General features: G+C 38.0%; 4 protein-coding genes across 5 annotated transcripts; 2 read left to right on the forward strand and 2 right to left on the reverse strand.

Moving 5' to 3' along the window:
* Positions 1 to 499: 499 nt before the first annotated feature.
* On the reverse strand, positions 500 to 2,612 carry LOC106649743 (lactosylceramide 4-alpha-galactosyltransferase-like). Its single transcript, XM_014367333.2, has 4 exons — positions 1,926 to 2,612; positions 1,171 to 1,576; positions 887 to 1,097; positions 500 to 766 (listed from the first exon to the last, which is right to left on the reverse strand). Exons 1-4 carry the CDS (start codon positions 2,098 to 2,100, stop codon positions 500 to 502), a joined length of 1,059 nt encoding a protein of 352 aa, XP_014222819.1. The 5' UTR covers positions 2,101 to 2,612.
* A 151-nt stretch (positions 2,613 to 2,763) lies between these two features.
* LOC106649878 (DNA replication complex GINS protein PSF3) lies at positions 2,764 to 3,590 on the forward strand. The gene has a single exon (XM_014367582.2). The coding sequence runs from the start codon at positions 2,976 to 2,978 to the stop codon at positions 3,567 to 3,569; it is 594 nt and encodes a 197-aa protein (XP_014223068.1). The 5' UTR covers positions 2,764 to 2,975; the 3' UTR covers positions 3,570 to 3,590.
* A 573-nt stretch (positions 3,591 to 4,163) lies between these two features.
* On the reverse strand, positions 4,164 to 7,071 carry LOC106649876 (putative ankyrin repeat protein RF_0381). The gene is made up of 4 exons (XM_014367579.2): positions 6,458 to 7,071; positions 5,937 to 6,381; positions 5,382 to 5,863; positions 4,164 to 5,310 (listed from the first exon to the last, which is right to left on the reverse strand). The coding sequence occupies exons 1-4, from the start codon at positions 6,470 to 6,472 to the stop codon at positions 4,195 to 4,197; spliced, it is 2,058 nt and encodes a 685-aa protein (XP_014223065.1). The 5' UTR covers positions 6,473 to 7,071; the 3' UTR covers positions 4,164 to 4,194.
* Positions 7,072 to 7,886: 815 nt separating this feature from the next.
* LOC106649877 (integrator complex subunit 12) lies at positions 7,887 to 9,700 on the forward strand. 2 transcript variants are annotated; one of them, XM_014367581.2, is made up of 5 exons: positions 7,887 to 8,147; positions 8,286 to 8,453; positions 8,521 to 8,874; positions 8,943 to 8,985; positions 9,108 to 9,700. In XM_014367581.2, the coding sequence occupies exons 2-5, from the start codon at positions 8,295 to 8,297 to the stop codon at positions 9,311 to 9,313; spliced, it is 762 nt and encodes a 253-aa protein (XP_014223067.1). In that variant the 5' UTR covers positions 7,887 to 8,147; positions 8,286 to 8,294; the 3' UTR covers positions 9,314 to 9,700. The 2 variants fall into 2 exon arrangements, with proteins under 2 accessions (XP_014223067.1, XP_014223066.1); XM_014367580.2 differs by having other exon boundaries at positions 7,888 to 8,147; positions 8,943 to 9,009.
* Positions 9,701 to 18,131: the final 8,431 nt, after the last annotated feature.

Genomic DNA, 18,131 nt, shown 5'->3' on the forward strand with positions numbered 1-18,131 from the left:
TGGCTTCTAATTTCTGAAGTTTCGATAGTCGTAATTTACAATAGCAATAATAATTATAATAATAATAATAACATTAATGATGGTCAGTTTTTGACTTTACCATTTGACAATTACTTTTAACCCCTTGAAAATTTTCCTTAATTTTTAGTTTCATTATTAAAAAATTCATTTCGCATTTTTATAAAAAAATTACGGCGTTATAAATTCTTCAACAAACGCTCATATTAAAAACTTCATCATAAATAATTTTTATATCAAATGATTTTACAAAAAATTGAAAAATCATGATTAATGTCATTTATCATGGGTACTTCGATATTAGTAATTTTAGTAATAACGATCCATAGATTATCTGTATCATTTTATCTCAATGTACCAAGTACATTAAAGAAGATTTGAAAATAAAACGACAGCTTAATAATGTAAAAAATAGGAATGTAGATTTTATTTATACAATAACAAAGTAAACCTAATGATAAAAAATTAAAATATATCTAAATTAAAACCTTGATTTACATTTTTCAAACACGTGTGGACAGAATTGTTTGGCTACTGCAGAGTAAGGACTTTTGTCAGTTACAGGTTCCCACTTGCTAAGTTTATTCCAAACATGTATAATTTTTGATTTTCCGATAAGATCTAAGATTTGGCCATCTAAATCGTCATGGAAATAACGTTTCCACTCTTGATAAGGAATGGGATAAAAGACAGATGGATGAAACACTTGAAACCCTTTGCAGCTTGGAGAATTTATCATACGTGCAACCTGAAAAGTTGAAAAGTTTCGAACAACTAATCGAATGTTTATTCGGAAAATAATTTATTTTAGTGTTGCATGTGCATCGAGAGACTTGAAATTGCTGAAATTTGCGAATGTGTCACTTACTGATTCAAGATTGCATTGTTTCTGTATGACCTTGGTAACGATGTCGGGCCCATTGTGAGTCCAAAGATCACCGCGAAAGTCTTTCATTAGCTCTGTCAAGCACTCCTCGACTAATCTATGGCCAAGCCGATCCTTATCGAACCCCATTACACCGTTTGCGATCCTTTGATCATCCTGCGCTCCAACAAAATTTTTAAAATTGTCCAAAGATCTGAAAAGCAGCATCGACGTAAAAATCAAAATATAATCATTTTTAGTTAGAAAAAAAGTAGGAATTCATTTACTTTGTGACAACTATATCGAGATCTAGGTATATGCCACCGAATTTCCAGAGCGTAAGAAGTCTCAGGATATCGGACAAATGAATGAGAGGCCAATTGCTGCTTAGCAAGAGTTTCGGAGTTAGCCACCTCTCAACGGGAGTCCCTTTGATGTAATCCGTCAAGTGAGCCCGTTTTATATTGACATTAGAATAATTGGACTGCAGCACCGTAAACAATTCATTTGTTCCTAGAGAAGGAACCGACGAGCTGAAGAACAGAAGGTGGACCCAGTCTTTGGGGTTCATTCGAGCAGCCGATTCAACGGCGCAAGCTTGACGGCAACTCAAGTGAAATTCGTCATCGCGCTTGTAGCTGCAGGATGTCTCCAAAAAAAATATGTTGCGTTTAGTCGAGAGTCGTTCTTTTTCTGCAAGTATAGAGTAAATAATAGTGTAATGCAGTTTCGCTGATTGAGTCAAAGAAGACGAAAGAAATGAATAACTGATGAGTCAACGAATTCGACGTGACGATTCAACATTTTAAGCTCCTTTAGTCATATTAAGATAATTTGGTATAGTATTATGAACTGCATCCATGGATATGACAATGCATCGTTGCTCGAGAGAATATAATTCAATCAGTAATGGATCGGTTTACACGAGCGGGATCGCATGTACGCGCGTGAATATGCCACGATAGAAAGAAAAAAATTTTAATCTCGACAAAAGCGCTGACGGTGACTGCGGAGGATGATTAAATAATATTTTAAATTGTACCTTTTAACTCGTCGAAATTGGGAAAACTAGAATTTCGTAAGGGACGTCGATAATAACATAGAACGTCAACATTGTGAATTCGCCGTTGTCGGGTGCTTCTGTAGCTGTAGAAGAAAATGTATACAAAAATAAAGAGCAAAACGGCTAAACATAGCCAGCGTTTTTTCACCATCATCGAGTAAAACGAGATTGCGTGAAAAGCGTGAATTTCAAAGAGAGTAAATTCATCATGCACCAAGCATTTTTACTTTAAACAAACGTGAAATGTATACAGTAAGAATTGAATTACGCTAGCGGTAGCGGTCTGGCTGAGAATAAAAGAACAACTGAATGGTTCTGTAGGTAATTGGCACCGCGGCCGCGGTGTGATAAACGTCGAGATAATAACTATTACTAAAAATTCTTTATCAGCGGCTTTTTATCAATACATTGGATCATTGCAGCTGTTTACGTGCCATTCTTAAACGTTATACATAGATAGCACGTTCTAAGCGGACGGAGTTTAATTTTTTTTTTTCGTCCGTTGCGTATTCGCGTTACGCTGCGTGTGCGACAAAGCATTTAGTTCGTTCGCCTCCGCATGGCAAGGCTCTCGCTTAGCTGATCTAAGTATACCTAAACGGGTCTCTGCATCCACATCGAAATTCGAAACTCGAATTAACGCGCAGTCCGGGAGGATGCAAGACCGAACGACAAGATGGTAAAAAAAGAAATTTTCGATTTCGACTCGTACTGTCGGCTGGCGCGTGGCACTGGAGGGAGAAACGAACGCGCCAAAACACACTATACGGCCAGCAGTAGCCGGCAAAGCAACGACTGAGCAGTGTAAACTCTGTCTGTGAAAGTACTGTGCGGTGCCTATACACTACAAAAGCTTATGTGTCGTTCGTAAAATTAATATATATAGTATAGACTCGGTAACCGTAATCCATATAGTTTCTAGTCCGTGTGATGAGATCAGTCGATTCTCCTGGATGTACTGACTGCATAATTTGTATTTGTCTGTGACAGTGTAATGTCAAATAGTATTGTCGGTCATAAAAGTTTAAAATGTCTTTGATTCAACCCAATCAGTATTTTTCGATTAAGGATATTTTAGTGACGGAGGAGCGCGTGGCTTCGGAGGTGAGACAGCCCATGCCGAATCTAGGCTTCTTGTGCTCGTCCTCGAAGAAGGAGCACCTGGAGCCGGGCTCAAAACTCGACATACCAGTTTGGTTGGCGAGCTCTTTGAGCGCTAAACGTAAATCTATCGTCAGCTGCGAACTGCCCAGGTTCTACAAGGATTCTTACAAGGAGATCCTGCACGCCGACGCTTGTGCAGTTGAACTCAACAAGTGGAATCAATACTTTTACGAGTTGGGCTTGATTTTGCCGCCCATCGTTAAGGATGACAATCAACAAATACCAGAACTACTTCTTGAAGTATTCAAATCAAGATTTCGGTTGATTATGGATTGCGAACAGAGTGTATTTGGTGCTCCTTCGATCCAGGTCCAATTGACAGCGCTCGAGAAGCAACTTTTGAAGCAAGGTAATCAAGGAAAGATGCTTTTGATAAATTGGCTCAATAAAGGTGTTAAACACATTAAAACATCGGACGTTGTTGAAAATTTAAGAAAACGCAAGCGTATGGAAGTTTAATAATAATTTTGACGTATCAAAGACTCAAATCTTAGCATAAGGTAATTTTTTTACTGCTTCAATAAGCAAACATAGGTTATAATAATGATTGTTTTACAGTGTCAATTCTTTTATAAAAATGTGAAAATAACATTGTGCAGTAGTTCATTCAAAATGAATTTGTAAATATGTAAATAACTATTGTGAATTGTGTGAGGTAAACATAATGTACAACATTTCCTAACGATTGAAAAAAAAATTCATTCATGATAGGGTCCAAGTTTTACTTTTCTGCAACTATTGTAAATTCTTTACAGTAATGATTATTTTATTTATGTTAAAAAAATTGACGCTCAATATTTAAATTAACTTTCAAAAAAGTAAATGTATTATTATTAATTGCTGAAATAAGTATTCTTTTTTTTGGATACAATATATATTTAACATAAACTTGTCAAATCCAAGGATCACATTATATGTATATGTACAAAATTAACATCAACAAAGTATACACATTCAATATTCTATACAATTTTTAGATTTGTATTAAAATTTTTAGGATTGTGACCTAAAACTATAAAAATTGATTAATTTAATAATTTTACACATTAATGTACATAATATAAAATTTTACAACTGAATATTGTTAAACATTAATCAAACTTTGCAAATCTTTTTTGTGTAGACGGCAAAGAATATTGTAAAAAATTAAATAAAATGTATCAGCATCATACTTGAGTATCTTACTAAGACCAACTGTTGCTTTCCTAATGAGTTCTTGTCTTTTTAACTCTTTATTAAAACGCTCTATAAGTAAGTCATGATAAATTGGGAAACTTTCAGCAAGAGTCTCTAATGATTTAAAGGTTTCAACAACTTTTTCATTTCTGGCACAAAAATCAATGTTCGGTGCTGTGAGTATATGAAAGAATTTAATGTGTCCTACAATAGGAATTTCTTTCATGATAGTCAATTCGCATAAACATAATTCATAATAATCTTGCAAATAATCATCCATATAAATGCGATCAAAATCAGCTTGGAGCAAATCTTCATTTTGTGCTTCAAGCATAGCCATGTGCCTAATGCAATAGTGGGTAATATCTTGTCTATCAACTTCAAGTGCTGCTTCTAAAATAGACTCTTTTCTTGTAGTTACAGCATTAATATTTGCCTTGTATTGCAGTAGCAACCTTACTGCTTCTCTTCTGCCATTTATAACAGCAGAATACAGTGGAGTTTCTCCATACATATTACTGCTATTAATATCTGCACCGCGTTTCAACAAAAATTTAATACAGTTCAAGCGATTCGAAAGTGATGAAAGATGCAATGCAGTGAGACCGGTACCACATTTTTCTTCAACATTAAAATGCCCACTGTCTATAAGAAACTTCAGTACACTTTTATCATTATTGAGAGCAGCATGATGTAAAGATGATATTTTGCTGGCACCAAGAATGCACTTAGTTAAATCGACACCATGTTGTAAAAATAGCTTTACAGCTCGTTCATTTCCATAAAGTAATACACTGTTGAAGGGTGTTTTTATGTCATAATCATTATCTCCAACACTGGCACCACGTGATAAAAGAGTTTCCAAAATGTCTACATATAAATCATCATCTACTTCTGTTCCAATACGTTTTGACATAGCTGCATAGTATAATACACTGTAGCCCCTATTACATTTAGCTTTAACATCTGCACCATGATCCAGAAGAATGGTCATGATTTCTTTAAGTCCTAATTCAGCGGCAATCTGTTAACACCCAAAATTTATTATTAAAAATCATTTCATATAATTTGAAAAATTTGAAAACTTAATTTTACCTGTAAAGCTGTTAGACCTTCATCATCTTCATCATCCATAATGTTAACATCTGCTCCTGCTGCAATAAGCATTTTCACTTGCTCTAGTCTATTTTCTCGTATTGCCCAATGCAAAGGACTGTGACCTTGGTCATCGGTACAATTTGGTGTAGCCCCATAGCTCAATAATAACTTAATCATTTCTATGTTATTAGCTTTTACAGCATAGTGAAGACAGGTTGAACCATTGCTATCAACCATATCAATATCACATCCTGCTTCAATCATTTTGTGACTGAATTCCAAATTATTTTCTCGTACGCACCAATGTAAAGGTGTCATGAAATTTAAATCTATAACATCAACATTTGCTCCTGAATTTAGGAGTAAAGTTGCGACATCATAATTTCCTTGCGATACTGCCCAATGTAAAGGTGTTATTGCTTGGTGATCTACAACATTGACATTTGACCCTGCATCTAATAAGAGTTTTGTAATCTCATCTGAAAATAAATTTATAGAAAATAAATTTTTTCAAAGGATCACAATTTAATAAATATATAATATTCTACTTACATGCATATTCTTCAACTTTAGCTGCTAAATGCAATGGACTAGATAGTTCTTCATCTACTACATTTACATCGGCTCCTGCTTCGATTATGATTTTTACCATATCGTAATAACCATACCATACAGCCATATGAAGAGGGCCAAATTCTTCATCAAAATCAGTATTTAAGTGAATGGCTCCAGCATCAAGTAGTACTTTAGCTACTTTTAGATTATTAAATTCAATTGCTGTTGTGAGGGGAGTTTCTCCATAGCGATTAATTACATTAACATCACAACCAGCTTCCAAGAGTTTTTTTGTAATGTTTTCATTATCACATACTGTAACATAATGAAGCAGATTGTTTCCATGAAGATCTCTAGCATCTTTAACAGAAACTTCCATTATTGTTGACCATGTGTGCTCATCATTGCCTTCTCTTATAATTCTTTTTAATTCTTCCCACCACTAAAAATAATAATGAAAGTTATTATATTACACATTCTAAAATTTGGTTTGATAAGTTATAGAACTTGTTACTTACAGTTTCGTCCAACATCTTGATAGCTTTTACCTTTTAATTGCACCCAAACAGTATTGAATACAAGTACTTTGTTTTATTACTCAAGAGATAGACTAGTGTATTTCATTTGATTCTATTAGTATTTCGGAAGTTGGCTTAAACTTACATGAATTATTTATTGAAAAACTAGACTATCCGCACTTTATAGATTTGAAATCGTAAACAAGTTAAAATTAACACAATTTACAGTTACAAAATGTTTTTACACTAGTTATTTTGTTATTACTGTTGGTTTATACTAATATAACTGTGTAAAATGTAAACAACATATGCACGATAGGCTGGTTTAGCTTCACCTTTACGACGATCATTTCAGCTGAATCAAGCTCCGCGATGGGGTTTGTTTTGGTTATCCAATGCGCAACTGTCATCGATTGTATTCGTATATATACTTCAAGATACGAAGAATTTTATTACGTACACACCGTAATTGTATCTATTTGTTAAACGATGCATTCCTCGTAAAAATAACAGGACGATAATGGTAACCTAAACTTTTCTTGGCTTTTAATTGGTTTACTTTATTATATACATATATCATATATGTAATGTGGGTAACACACACGCATACACACACATAAGGCGTTTAATTCTGAGACAGCTCTAAATATTAACAAAGCGTAGTCGGGGCTCTGCCTATGCTAGCCTATTTACTATTATCATGATTGCTGCTTACAGAGGCGACCCCCTTTACGCTGGATTCACATTTTGACCTGTGTAAATATTTACATACGCGAGTGATTTCTCTTAAAAATGAAATTTTTCTACATTTTTGCTCGACGCGTCTTTCATAAATTATTTTGAATTGTGATGTATAGGATGTCAATTTATCATTGATCATATAATTATGAACGTATAATTTTGTAATTTTTGGTACTGCCATAATTGGCATTAAAATGGATTTCCTTCGAAAGGAAATATAATTTTGAGCAAGAAATTTACTTAGATATTTATAAAGGAATTAAAAGGATACAAAGGCCAGATGCATGTGGTATCAACAAATGTGGAAAAATTCTACCGCATTTCCTTTAACTATAATGCGAATAATTTAAAATCATATAACATTATTATGCGACTTAAATCTTTCTATTATTGTTTTATTGCAGTGCAAGAAGAAAATAGAGAAATTAAATATTTTTAATGTTTTTCATTATGTAACTGCTATAGATGATGCTCAACAATTAAATTCCTGGAAAATTCTCAAAGTCTGATAAAAATTGAGGAATGATTTGTATACCAACAGCAAAATTTCACAACATATTACTAATCGAATTCGAGTGATATTATTTACTGATAATTCTTTTATGCAGCAATTATTGTTGGTAAATGTCGGAGTCTACTATACGAGTTACTGACTGGTCTTCAGCATTTCTGACGCTCACCATGTCTCATTTTCGCCAAACGAAGCGAACAGTCACTAGTCTGCAATCGGCATTCGCCGCTGCGTGTTGTATCCCTTGGACTGCTCTAGCGCTTCTTTTACGTGTACGCTGAAACAGTTTGCATAGTGCAGTATACTATTCGCTTCGAATTGTATACGCCTAATATGCAATAACCTATACAACCCGATGCAGCAGAAAAGTATTATCGTTTAAACAAATTGTAAAAAAATAAAATCACAATTTCTACATCAACTAATCTTTCAAATAAGGTATTGTCAATTTTATTTTTCAAATTGAAAGCTTGCTACATTAAACTTTTTTCTGCTTAGTTATTAATATTTAAAATTTTTCCTAATTAAATTGTTAACAATAGTGTCGAATTAATTTTATTATTCAAAATCAAACAGACAATAAACATGACTACATTTGAAATGGACCCACAATATTCTCAAGCAATTCGGTTTCTACATTCTACAACTAAAGATTCATCCGAACATCTTCGTATTTTATTAGATGAATCAATTAAGCACAGATATGGACAATCCAAAATGTTGATTAATGTTTTACACAAAAAGGTACCATTTTTTCATAACAATTCACTATAAAAAAATTTAGATGTAAAATTTTGGGTTTATTTTATAGTATGTTACAGACGAACAAGTGTTGAGTGACCAAAGTAGTACAAGTAGTAAAAAAAGTAGGAGTTCTAGTTCTTCAAAACACTCAAAATCTAATAAAAGTGATTCTCCTGTGGCTGTAATAAGAGAACTGACACCTGATCCGTTAGCAACAGATGATAACTTGGCAGACATTTTAGAGGATGTTGCTTGTGTTGTTTGTAAAGGAATGGATGTTGGAGCCAAAAACCGTTTAGTTGAGTGTGTAAAATGTGGTTCACTATATCATCAAGAATGCCATACTCCAGCTATCACAGATCTTCAAGTTGATACTCATCCAGTCGAGTGGTATTGTTATAATTGCGTAAAACCTACACCGGTATGACTTTATTTATTAGTATATATTTTTATGTAGGATCATGTAAAAAGTTAATATATTTTTTTTAGGTACTCAAAGAAAAAGTATCACCAAAGTCTTCAGAAAGCAAAAGTAAGGACAAAAAGTTAACTTCTAGTAAGTTTCATTAATATAATACTAATACTACAATTAAAATTACTAATTATGAGTAAAATTTCAATTAATAATAATTTTATTTCCCACATTCTTTACAGGTTCAAAGTATGTGGATAAATATAAGAGCACTTCAAATCAGTCTCAAAATTCAAATGGTAATAGCTCTAGTGTTAAAGTACCAAACATCCATGTTGTTAGCGCTGATAAAAGATTGAAAGATATGATTAAAAAAGCCAAAATGGACAAAAGAAGTAGGAGCAGTGCTACAAGCAAACACTCTAAAAGTTCTCATGATAAAAGATAAATATATTTGTAACCAACTATAAGTTGTAAATAATCCTTTTGATTTTTTTATTTGTAGACAATTGTAAAAACTTTTATGACTGATTGCATGTAGATATTTGTATATACCGAAATTTGCAGGGTAAAACTATTAAGACTTTCTAAAACTTATCAAATTCAAAGGTATGATTGAATTAATTTGAAAATGATGTAAACTTTTTCCGATAATTTCTTAAATTAGCTTTTAAACAAAAAAACAAAAAACTAAAATGTTTATACTTGGATGCCCGAAAAGAAACAAAATTTTCATTGATATATTTTTAAGTTAACATTGATTTCGAGATGTAATCAAGTTTAAGATAGCTCAAAAAACTTTTAAATAAAAAATCATGCTTATAACTGGAAAAAATTTTTATATTTAACATTTAGTTAATTCTTTTGATTTAAATTGAATTGAGAATTATTGAATTTGTATTATTCATAGAGCTCAAATTAGATGACACAAAGTTGCTAGTATTATAATTCCTGTCTATTCAATCATGGATGTTTTATCAGAATAATCTTTTGTATTTGAAACAAGTATAATTTATTGGACGAGTTTTATTTTAATTGTTTCAATGATCAAAAGACATTTTCTTTATAAAATTACCCTCATTATCTAGATAATATTTTTTCATTTTAAAATTTACATTTTTCTCTATTTGTTTAAATAATATGATTTAAACAACTACTAACCATTTTTCCGCCTGACAAGATACATTTCCATTGTCAGTGGTACTAATTAAAGAGGATTCTGCAAAAAAATGTCAGCCCATAATTTTTCCAACAAGTGTGAGGATGTCGCCTTGAATATTTGATACTTGCCAATTTAGCCGTCATTACAGTAACTTTTGTGTAGTTCTTTGTTTTCAAAAGAACTATTTATAATTACCTAATACTCAAGGTGTCCTATATCATTTTTTAATTGGTGAAAATGTTAATTTGATTAATATTTTCAAAATTATAAAAATATTAATATTTAATTTGATTAATTTATAAAATTAATCAGTACTATAAGTAATAATTTATACGGGTTTTCATTAAGAGTTCTATGCTTCTGTTGTATTTGTACAGGCATATGATAATCTACAGAGTTTTTTTTTGTAAAATGATACGCAGTTAGGCATTACGAAATAAGCTGCTCTTGAATTGTGTACAAATTGTATGTCTCTAATGGTGTTTATTTTAACATTCGATCAATTAAAATAATTTAGAGAAATTGTATGAATTTTTTACTAACCGATGAACTGCGCGAGATATTCAATTAACGGAAGGCATGTAAAAATTAAACGTGAAAGTTATCTTTTGTAATTTTTTTCGTAGCGTTTGCATGTTGTTTCGTCGACGTTGGATGCACGTAGAGTGGGATAGAGAGAGAGAGAGAGAGAGAGAGAGGGAGAGAGAGTGGGAACATTGCACAGACGTTAATTTTCAATTTTACGCGTACAGAGAAATCAAATTACGAGTCGGTTGATGCAACAGTTTTTCATATCTATGTAGGCTGGGCCGCGCTGTAGCGAGCGCGCAGCAGCAGCAGCATCAGCAGCACGCAAAGGCGATAAAATAATGAAAACGAGCAGCTTCATTCGCTTTTGCGAAAATAAGTGGAGGGCCCTGCAGCCTCGTTGGGAACAAGGTATTTTAAACGCTAGGGGGAAAAGAGGGAAAAATCGCAAATAACAAGCGAGGCCTGTAATAATAATAACAACAACAACAACATCAACAACGCACGAGCAAGGAGGAAAAAAAGGAAGAAAGGAAAGAGGGTAAAAAAAAGGGATAAAACGCATATAAAAAGAGTAGTATAACTCGCGATGATGGAAGAGAGTAGCTTGCGGAGGATAAAAAAGAAGTGGCCAAACAACGGAGCTTGCAGCTTTTCGGCTCGTCGGGCTCGCTTGGGCGTGTATTAGGTATGCGGCCAAGCCTGGTATATACATAGAGCGCATGTCCCTATGTGTGTACGCGCGTATGCGTGTGCAGCATGCGTATAGTATACGAGCCGAGTTGTATAGGTTTTTCGAGTAATTGGCTGTTTCACAATAGCGCGTCAGGATAAGCTGAAAAGTCGTGACAGAGAGGACACTCGGTGCTGCGAGGGCGTATATACGCTTTGCGAGAGTAGAGAGAGAGAGAGAGAGAGAGAGAGAGAGTGAGCGCGGCATATATGAAGGCGCGCGCGCGAAATAGGATCAAGCGGTGGCGGCGAAGGGGGTAAAGGAGCGTACGAGGGGCTTCTTCTTTGCTACACTGTGTATACGTGTATCTGTATATAGCTATATATAGGCGACGAGCGAGCGAGAAAGAGGAACAAACAGACGCGCGGGCTCTCGGGCGGGCGCAGCGTTAGATGAATATCTTGCGTGCGCGTGTATGTGTGTGTGTGAGCGCGCACCTTATATATCCCTTACAAGCGCCGGCGTATAGGTATAATGCGCGAATGCCACTGGATATATGTGTTTTACGTATATATCTATACTCAAAGGAGGAATAGAGGTGCCTCTTGTGTACGTGTACACGGGGAGGATTGGGGGTGCACACGAGAGAGAGAGAGAGAGAGAGAGGACTATGGCACGCCGCACGGCAAAATGAAAAATGAGACAACGAGCGACGGAGCGGGAGGAGAGAATATACAAGCTTTCGGTCAAAAAAAATTCGACACATTTACTTTTCATAATATAATATAATATATTTATATTTTGTAATATATATAATATAATATTTACATTCATTTACTTTTATACATATATATTTGTTTTTTTTTTATTTTTATATATCTATAAATTTATGCCGTACGTCAATTAGCTGGGCTCATTTGTATTATTTATTTTGTGGAAATGTTTCTTTTCCTCCTCTTTTTTTTTTATTTTTTACGCAGTCGGCCCACGTGCGAAAATATCGAATGCATAATGCGTAATTGCTATAGCTTATTCACAACATATTTGTTCGCAACGTTATTATTTTTCTTCTTTATTATTTTCATACAACATCACAAATGCGCTCATATACATGGATTCGTTATAATCAAAGTGCTAATTTAATATTAAACGTATATGTACGAAAATTCACGTTCTAGTGGCAGTTATCTCGCAATTATCGAGTTATCGAACGCTCGATTGATCAGTCTATTTTTTAGTGAATTTGGCAAGAAGTATATTATATGCATATTCGACGCTCAACTAATGATAGCCCTCGCGCGGTGTTGTCCCTTTTCAAAGTCTCGTCGGGTATTCAGCCCCGTGCACTTACGTACGTATACGCGTATAATTTATAATTTGTCTCGTCTATCGGTCGGTCGCTTATATAATTCAGCCGTTGGCCTGGCGCGTCATATCAAGATCGCTGCGCGGCAACGAGAGAGAGAGAGAGAGAGAGACGAGCCCCATGCAACGAAAGCCTAATTGTACGTGCTTCTGTGTATACGCACACGACATAGTCGCAATCTATGCGTCAGCGATGAAATATATAAAGCGTACACATATAAAACTCTTGACGGAGGAATACAAATGCGTTGCTCGGCTTAGCTCGTCGAGTTGCAGGCAGGTATATACGATGCGCGGGCGGAGATATACACGCCTCTACTACAGGCTACAGCTCGTACAGTCGTAATTAGGCTCTGGGGGGCACACAGTCATAGCGAGCCGAGAAGCGGGGGTGGTGGCGGCTGAGAAGATTTCGGCTTGTTTTTCATTATGTCAGAGCGTCGCGCGTCGGGGGGGATGTGTCAGTGCGGGAACGAATCAAGTCAAGTCACGACAGCCACTCGGCCGCCGCACGCGCAATTATTTGGAGCGTCGGCGAGCAATATAATACGACGATAGTTGCAGCTGTGGCTCCCGTATACGCGTTATAGCCTAGAGACACACACGTCGATCAGCATATAATTGATATATTTCTAGAGTGGCGAATTTATCGAGGGCATGTCGCCGAGTCGGGCGCGTAATTTAGCGCTGGCTTAGCATTGACTGAGCGACGCACTTTCTCTCTTTCTCTTTCTAGTCAATCGCTACTGGTATAGGTACGCATGTAGACGCCGAGGACGACGGGCGCACTTGGCCATTTACAAGACGACAGCTCGATCCATCCTTTCGAGCATCGTTTCTTTCTCTCTCTCCCTTTTGGCGTGGGCGACCGAGCGCGAGGGTAAAAACAAGAAAAGCGACTGCGAGAGAAAGAGAAATCGAGTAGTACGAGGAGTGTAGTGTGCAGCTACGAGTAGTAAGGCGGCTTGAATCGTCGCCATTCTTCAAATCGTTCTCTCTCTCTTTCTCTTTCTTGTCATGCCACCCGCTCGTTGCCTCGCCTCGCCTCGCCTCGCGAATATGTATACTATAGTATACGCGCGCGTATATAGTTGGAAAGAAAAAGTGCACGGAGAGCAAAAGGGATCCGAGGAGGGGCGCAGGAGTAAAGGAGAGGGTGATAGAGGGGAAGGAAGGGAGAGAAGTAAAGGGGAGGAAGGGGTTAAGGGTATTACGTGCGGAGCGAGCGAGACAAGAGTAAAAAGTGCCGCTCGCTGCTCCTACATGTTATAGGCAGCTCTCCTCTATATACGATATATATGTGTGTGTATTATATATATAGACGCGCTCACGCCACTAGCCGCAAGCTCGCACTTGGGGCGCAGCCTGCTACTACGCTCTTATCGCATTTTCGATTTCTTTCATATTTTTGCTAGCTTTCGCGCGAGAGAGAGAGCTCCTTCCACGCGCAGTTCGAGAAAAAGAGAGGGTGGTCGCACACGGAGCCGAAGCCGAAGCAAGGCGAGAGCTCGAGCAAGCGCGAGCTCGCTGCGTGTACACAACACTCGAAGCGAGAGCGAGAGAGAGAGAGAGAGAGAGAGAAAAATGGAAGGAGGAAAGGGTACGTCGACCCCTTACAGCGCGACGCGCAAGCCCACAAAGAATACACACTTTCTCGCGAGTACTCGGCACGCGTATGCACCTACACGCACGCAGCTTCCGAGCCACCTACACACCCGCACACACACACGCACATACATTATTCTCGCTCGCTCTCTGTGCTTTTGCTTCTTCTGCGATTTTTTTTTCACCGCTTTTTTTCCATCCCCAACATTTCTTTTTGTTTTCCGTACGGGCTCGTGTACGGTAAATATATATACGTGTGCACGAGTTGCACATGCTCGCCCTTGCACTCGTTCGCCTACCAGCGCACTATACATACACTCCTCCACCCACACACGTACATTCCTAATTATAAGAAAATCTTGCTCTTTCTCTCTTTCACCCTTGCCCCTCTCCACCTATCTCTCGCTCGCTTTTGCTGGCGCTACTCTCGTATTTGCTTATGTGCAGGCCTGCTCCCACTCGTGTACGTACGATTCTTTATGTTCTCTCTCTCTCTCTTTACGTAGTTCATGTGACATGGGTAGTAGTCGTAATGCCGCTCTGTGCACGCGCGTATGCTCTACATTTTTGCCTTCTCGCACGCGGAAAGAGCCTAGCGCAGCAGCGCTTTACCATTTTTTTTTCTTTTTTCTTTTCGCTTTTTTTTTGCCTCTCTCTCTCTCGCTCACTTTCCAGCCCCCGCGCGCCGCCAACCCCCCCGGCCGCACATGGTGGCAGCAGCCATTGAGTGCGATAAAAACTTGAGCACCTTAGCCATCGTGTCGTTATGCGCGAGCTGCCTGATGCCTCTCCAAGGTGAAACTGCCATGTCTCTGATGCCACCTCGTGAACCTTTACCACTTCTTATTCTGACGTTTTGCCACGTCCCCCGTCTTCTTCGTCTTCTTCTTTTCCTTATTTTTCCTTTTTTCTGTTCTTTTTGCTTTCGAGCGAGACAAAAAGCCATTGCGGATCAACGCACCGAGCCCAGCTGCTTCGACTTGACTTTCGTCGGGCTGTTACAGACCGAAGAAAAGAGAGACGCGTAATATCACAAGGCGCAACCGTGAGCGACAATAATCCTCCTGGACACTGGTGCTTTTTCGCACCCTCGCGCTCCGTCGCTACTGCTTATTCGTTTACATATTTATGTAGCTACCGTTATCTTCTCAGACAGCCCCGCGCCGAGCATTAATCATCAGCCACACAATTGACAAAATTACTTGCTTATCGTGTCATATTATTATTACATAAATGTTTTGTTCGCAGCGGCCGCCTACTCGCGCAGCTTCGTTTCGTTACGTACTAAAGTTAATTGCGCGCGGAGCTTTTTTTGCTCCCTTAATAATGTATACAATATATAGGTGTAATTGTTCACGACTTTGCCTCGTTTACAAGCTCTGCAGCGGCAGCTGAAAAAGTTACCCAACTCGCTCGACTGTTTTTCTCCTTACAGCCTCTCTTCCTCTCTCTCTCTTTGCCCTTACAATTACACGAGTTTACATACATTTGTATAAAGCGGCGCACTTTGCTCCTGCAGGCGAAATTTAGCGTCCCATCTCAATGCACACACCAGATGTCTACTACCGGTTAATGTATTACGAGAGAGAGAAAGAGAGTAGCGAAAAATTTCGTTGATTTCTTTTTCTGGCTTACATCGCTTTAAAATAATTCGGACAGTGCTGGCTCGTGGCGGCTTGAATTTATTAGTCCTTGTTTCCCAGCTCGCACCGACTGCGCCTACTTAAAGTCTCGTTTGCTCAGCTTTCTTTGAGCTGCACGCGCGCACAATGCAGTGCGCTGTAAACTTATGTATATACAGTCTAATGCATATAAATGCAGCAGTCGTAGTCGACGTCGCGCGATGTAGACGTAAGAAGAAAACGTAGAGACTCCTGTGCTCGCTCGAAGCGAATATTTTGTGCGCCGCGACAGTAGTAGCAGTGGTAGTAGTTGTCCGAGTTCTCTCTCTTTCTTTCTCTCTCTCTCTCGGAATTGTCTCCTCGAGTCGCGAAAAATTCTTTGTGTCGGGCGCACGGCGCTACTCGACGTACATACAACTGGACACGAAGACTTGGCGCGCGCAATGCATAAGTTAATACGAGCGCAGTGGCTGGAAAGTCGAGCTCCGCAGGCGTGTTGTGCCGTATCGTTAGCGCGGCAAAAACGGAAAAACCTGCATAGCATCTACATGCACATAAATATACTATAGCGCCGCTGCACTTTATGTATCTGGCGTTGGAATCGCACTAAGGGCACGGAGCCGATGTAGAGACGAACAAAAGCTTCGAGCCAAAGGGAAACGATGCATCTTGCGATTTTAAATGCGCTGAGCTGCTGCCTGCTGCTAAATCAGCGCCTTCGATTGACGTTTAATCGATACACGCGAAAGAAAAGTCTCGCGGCTTCGGCTCGTATATAATACGAGCGAACTAAGCTCCCGACGGCGTTGGCTAGTTGTGCAATCTCCTCGACTCTACAAATTGTTATCGTCCTCCATAATTGTATATGGCCGACTAATTGACATGGTCTTGTCGTTAAAAAACATTGAATTCACACAGAGTCAGAGTACGTACGCGAGATGCAGCTTTCCTGGCGGGGCGGGGGGGAACAATGCCGCATTTACGGCTTGCGGTACGTACTGTATCGATCTCCCTTCCCGAGTCACCGAATAAAAAGCTGCATCAGGCACTGATACCGATAAATGTATTCACAAATGTATATGGATCTTCATATTTATACGTGTATATATATTTGTCTTTCAAAACATCAGCGCATCATTTCCATACAAACTCACTCGCACGCCACACGTGATATAGTTTATTTGTGTACGCGTCAGTCTTTGTCATTCGTTTTATTTTCCCCGACTCGCATATGCATTTTTTGTCCGCAAAAATAATGCTTGGCTTTCGTTTATTTATTTTTTTTTTTTCACTTCTATTTTTATTATCATTTCTTTTTTTCCTTTTCTTTTTTCATCTGTTATTTTTATCAACATTATTATATCGAGTAAAAATTGAATAGAATATAATCGTATCGACGCCTTGGTGATTAATCGCAGTATACATGACGTTGTTTACATTTTCTTACAAAGTCAAATATTTTTCGATGCTTTATTGAATTTCGGCAGTTTTTTTTTTGTGTGTATACGTCTCGCCGCTATCCGACATATCTCGAGGTGCGCGCGTGTGTACCTATGCGTAACGCGCACTCGAATAGCCGGCGAGATAAGGCAATGAACTCATTGAAGAACCAACTTCTTTTTATCACGATCAGCTATTATATTCTCACTCGTTGAGGCAATTTTCAACAACAGCGTTAATGTGACCACATTGTTTAAAATTAAGAAAAAAAACAAACAAAAAACAATAAAGATAACGCGTTTTGGATGCGTAAAGATAGCGGATCAATATAGCTATTCATTCGAGGATCGGACAAGAGATAACATGCATATCGATGGCGCGTATCACGCCTCTGGACAAAGACGAGGTAAGATTTAAGCCTAGGACGAAATATTGAAGCTGACATAGAACGAGCAATAGAGAAAGACACATACATACATACAATTACGCAATATATAGATTATTGGAACATCATAGAAAGATGAATACGATCTTGTTATAGTGGAAAGAAGAAGCGACGACGATACGCAGGCACATATTATATAGACACGTACATTTACAGCTGCGGCATTGTGTGTCGATGCGACGAGCTGGAATAGATAAGGAGAAAGAAGAGGAGCAAACAGCGGGAAACATATAACAGGGGGCGAGGGAGTCAGCTGCACTAGGGCCGCCGCCGCCGTCAGCGCGTTGTTACGTTATACGAGTTGCCATTATTACTGCCATAAGACACGGGCTTGGACATGTATAGTTAGACACTGCATGGGGTGGAGGGATGGTGGAAGCGCGCGCGCGAAAATCACCGAGGGACTGTTGCAGGAGGCAATCCTTG

Source organism: Trichogramma pretiosum, unplaced genomic scaffold, assembly GCF_000599845.2.
Source record: "Trichogramma pretiosum strain Unisexual culture from Peru unplaced genomic scaffold, Tpre_2.0 scaffold44, whole genome shotgun sequence".
In the NCBI taxonomy this organism is placed as follows: Eukaryota; Metazoa; Arthropoda; class Insecta; order Hymenoptera; family Trichogrammatidae; genus Trichogramma; species Trichogramma pretiosum.

Bases quoted from the DNA above. Each gene is read 5' to 3' on its own strand.
- LOC106649743 (XM_014367333.2), bottom strand. From the start codon at position 2,100: ATGATGGTGAAAAAACGCTGGCTATGTTTAGCCGTTTTGCTCTTTATT. The intron at 1,577-1,925 runs GTACAATTTAAA...CTATACTTGCAG, and splicing joins CAATTTCGACGAGTTAAAAG to AAAAAGAACGACTCTCGACT. The intron at 767-886 runs GTAAGTGACACA...TCAACTTTTCAG, and splicing joins AACAATGCAATCTTGAATCA to GTTGCACGTATGATAAATTC.
- LOC106649877 (XM_014367580.2), top strand. From the start codon at position 8,295: ATGACTACATTTGAAATGGACCCACAATATTCTCAAGCAATTCGGTTT. The intron at 8,875-8,942 runs GTATGACTTTAT...TATTTTTTTTAG, and splicing joins ATTGCGTAAAACCTACACCG to GTACTCAAAGAAAAAGTATC. The intron at 9,010-9,107 runs GTAAGTTTCATT...CATTCTTTACAG, and splicing joins GGACAAAAAGTTAACTTCTA to GTTCAAAGTATGTGGATAAA.
- LOC106649876 (XM_014367579.2), bottom strand. The intron at 5,864-5,936 runs GTAAGTAGAATA...ATTTATTTTCAG, and splicing joins TAAAGTTGAAGAATATGCAT to ATGAGATTACAAAACTCTTA. The intron at 5,311-5,381 runs GTAAAATTAAGT...GGGTGTTAACAG, and splicing joins AAGGTCTAACAGCTTTACAG to ATTGCCGCTGAATTAGGACT.
- LOC106649878 (XM_014367582.2), top strand. From the start codon at position 2,976: ATGTCTTTGATTCAACCCAATCAGTATTTTTCGATTAAGGATATTTTA.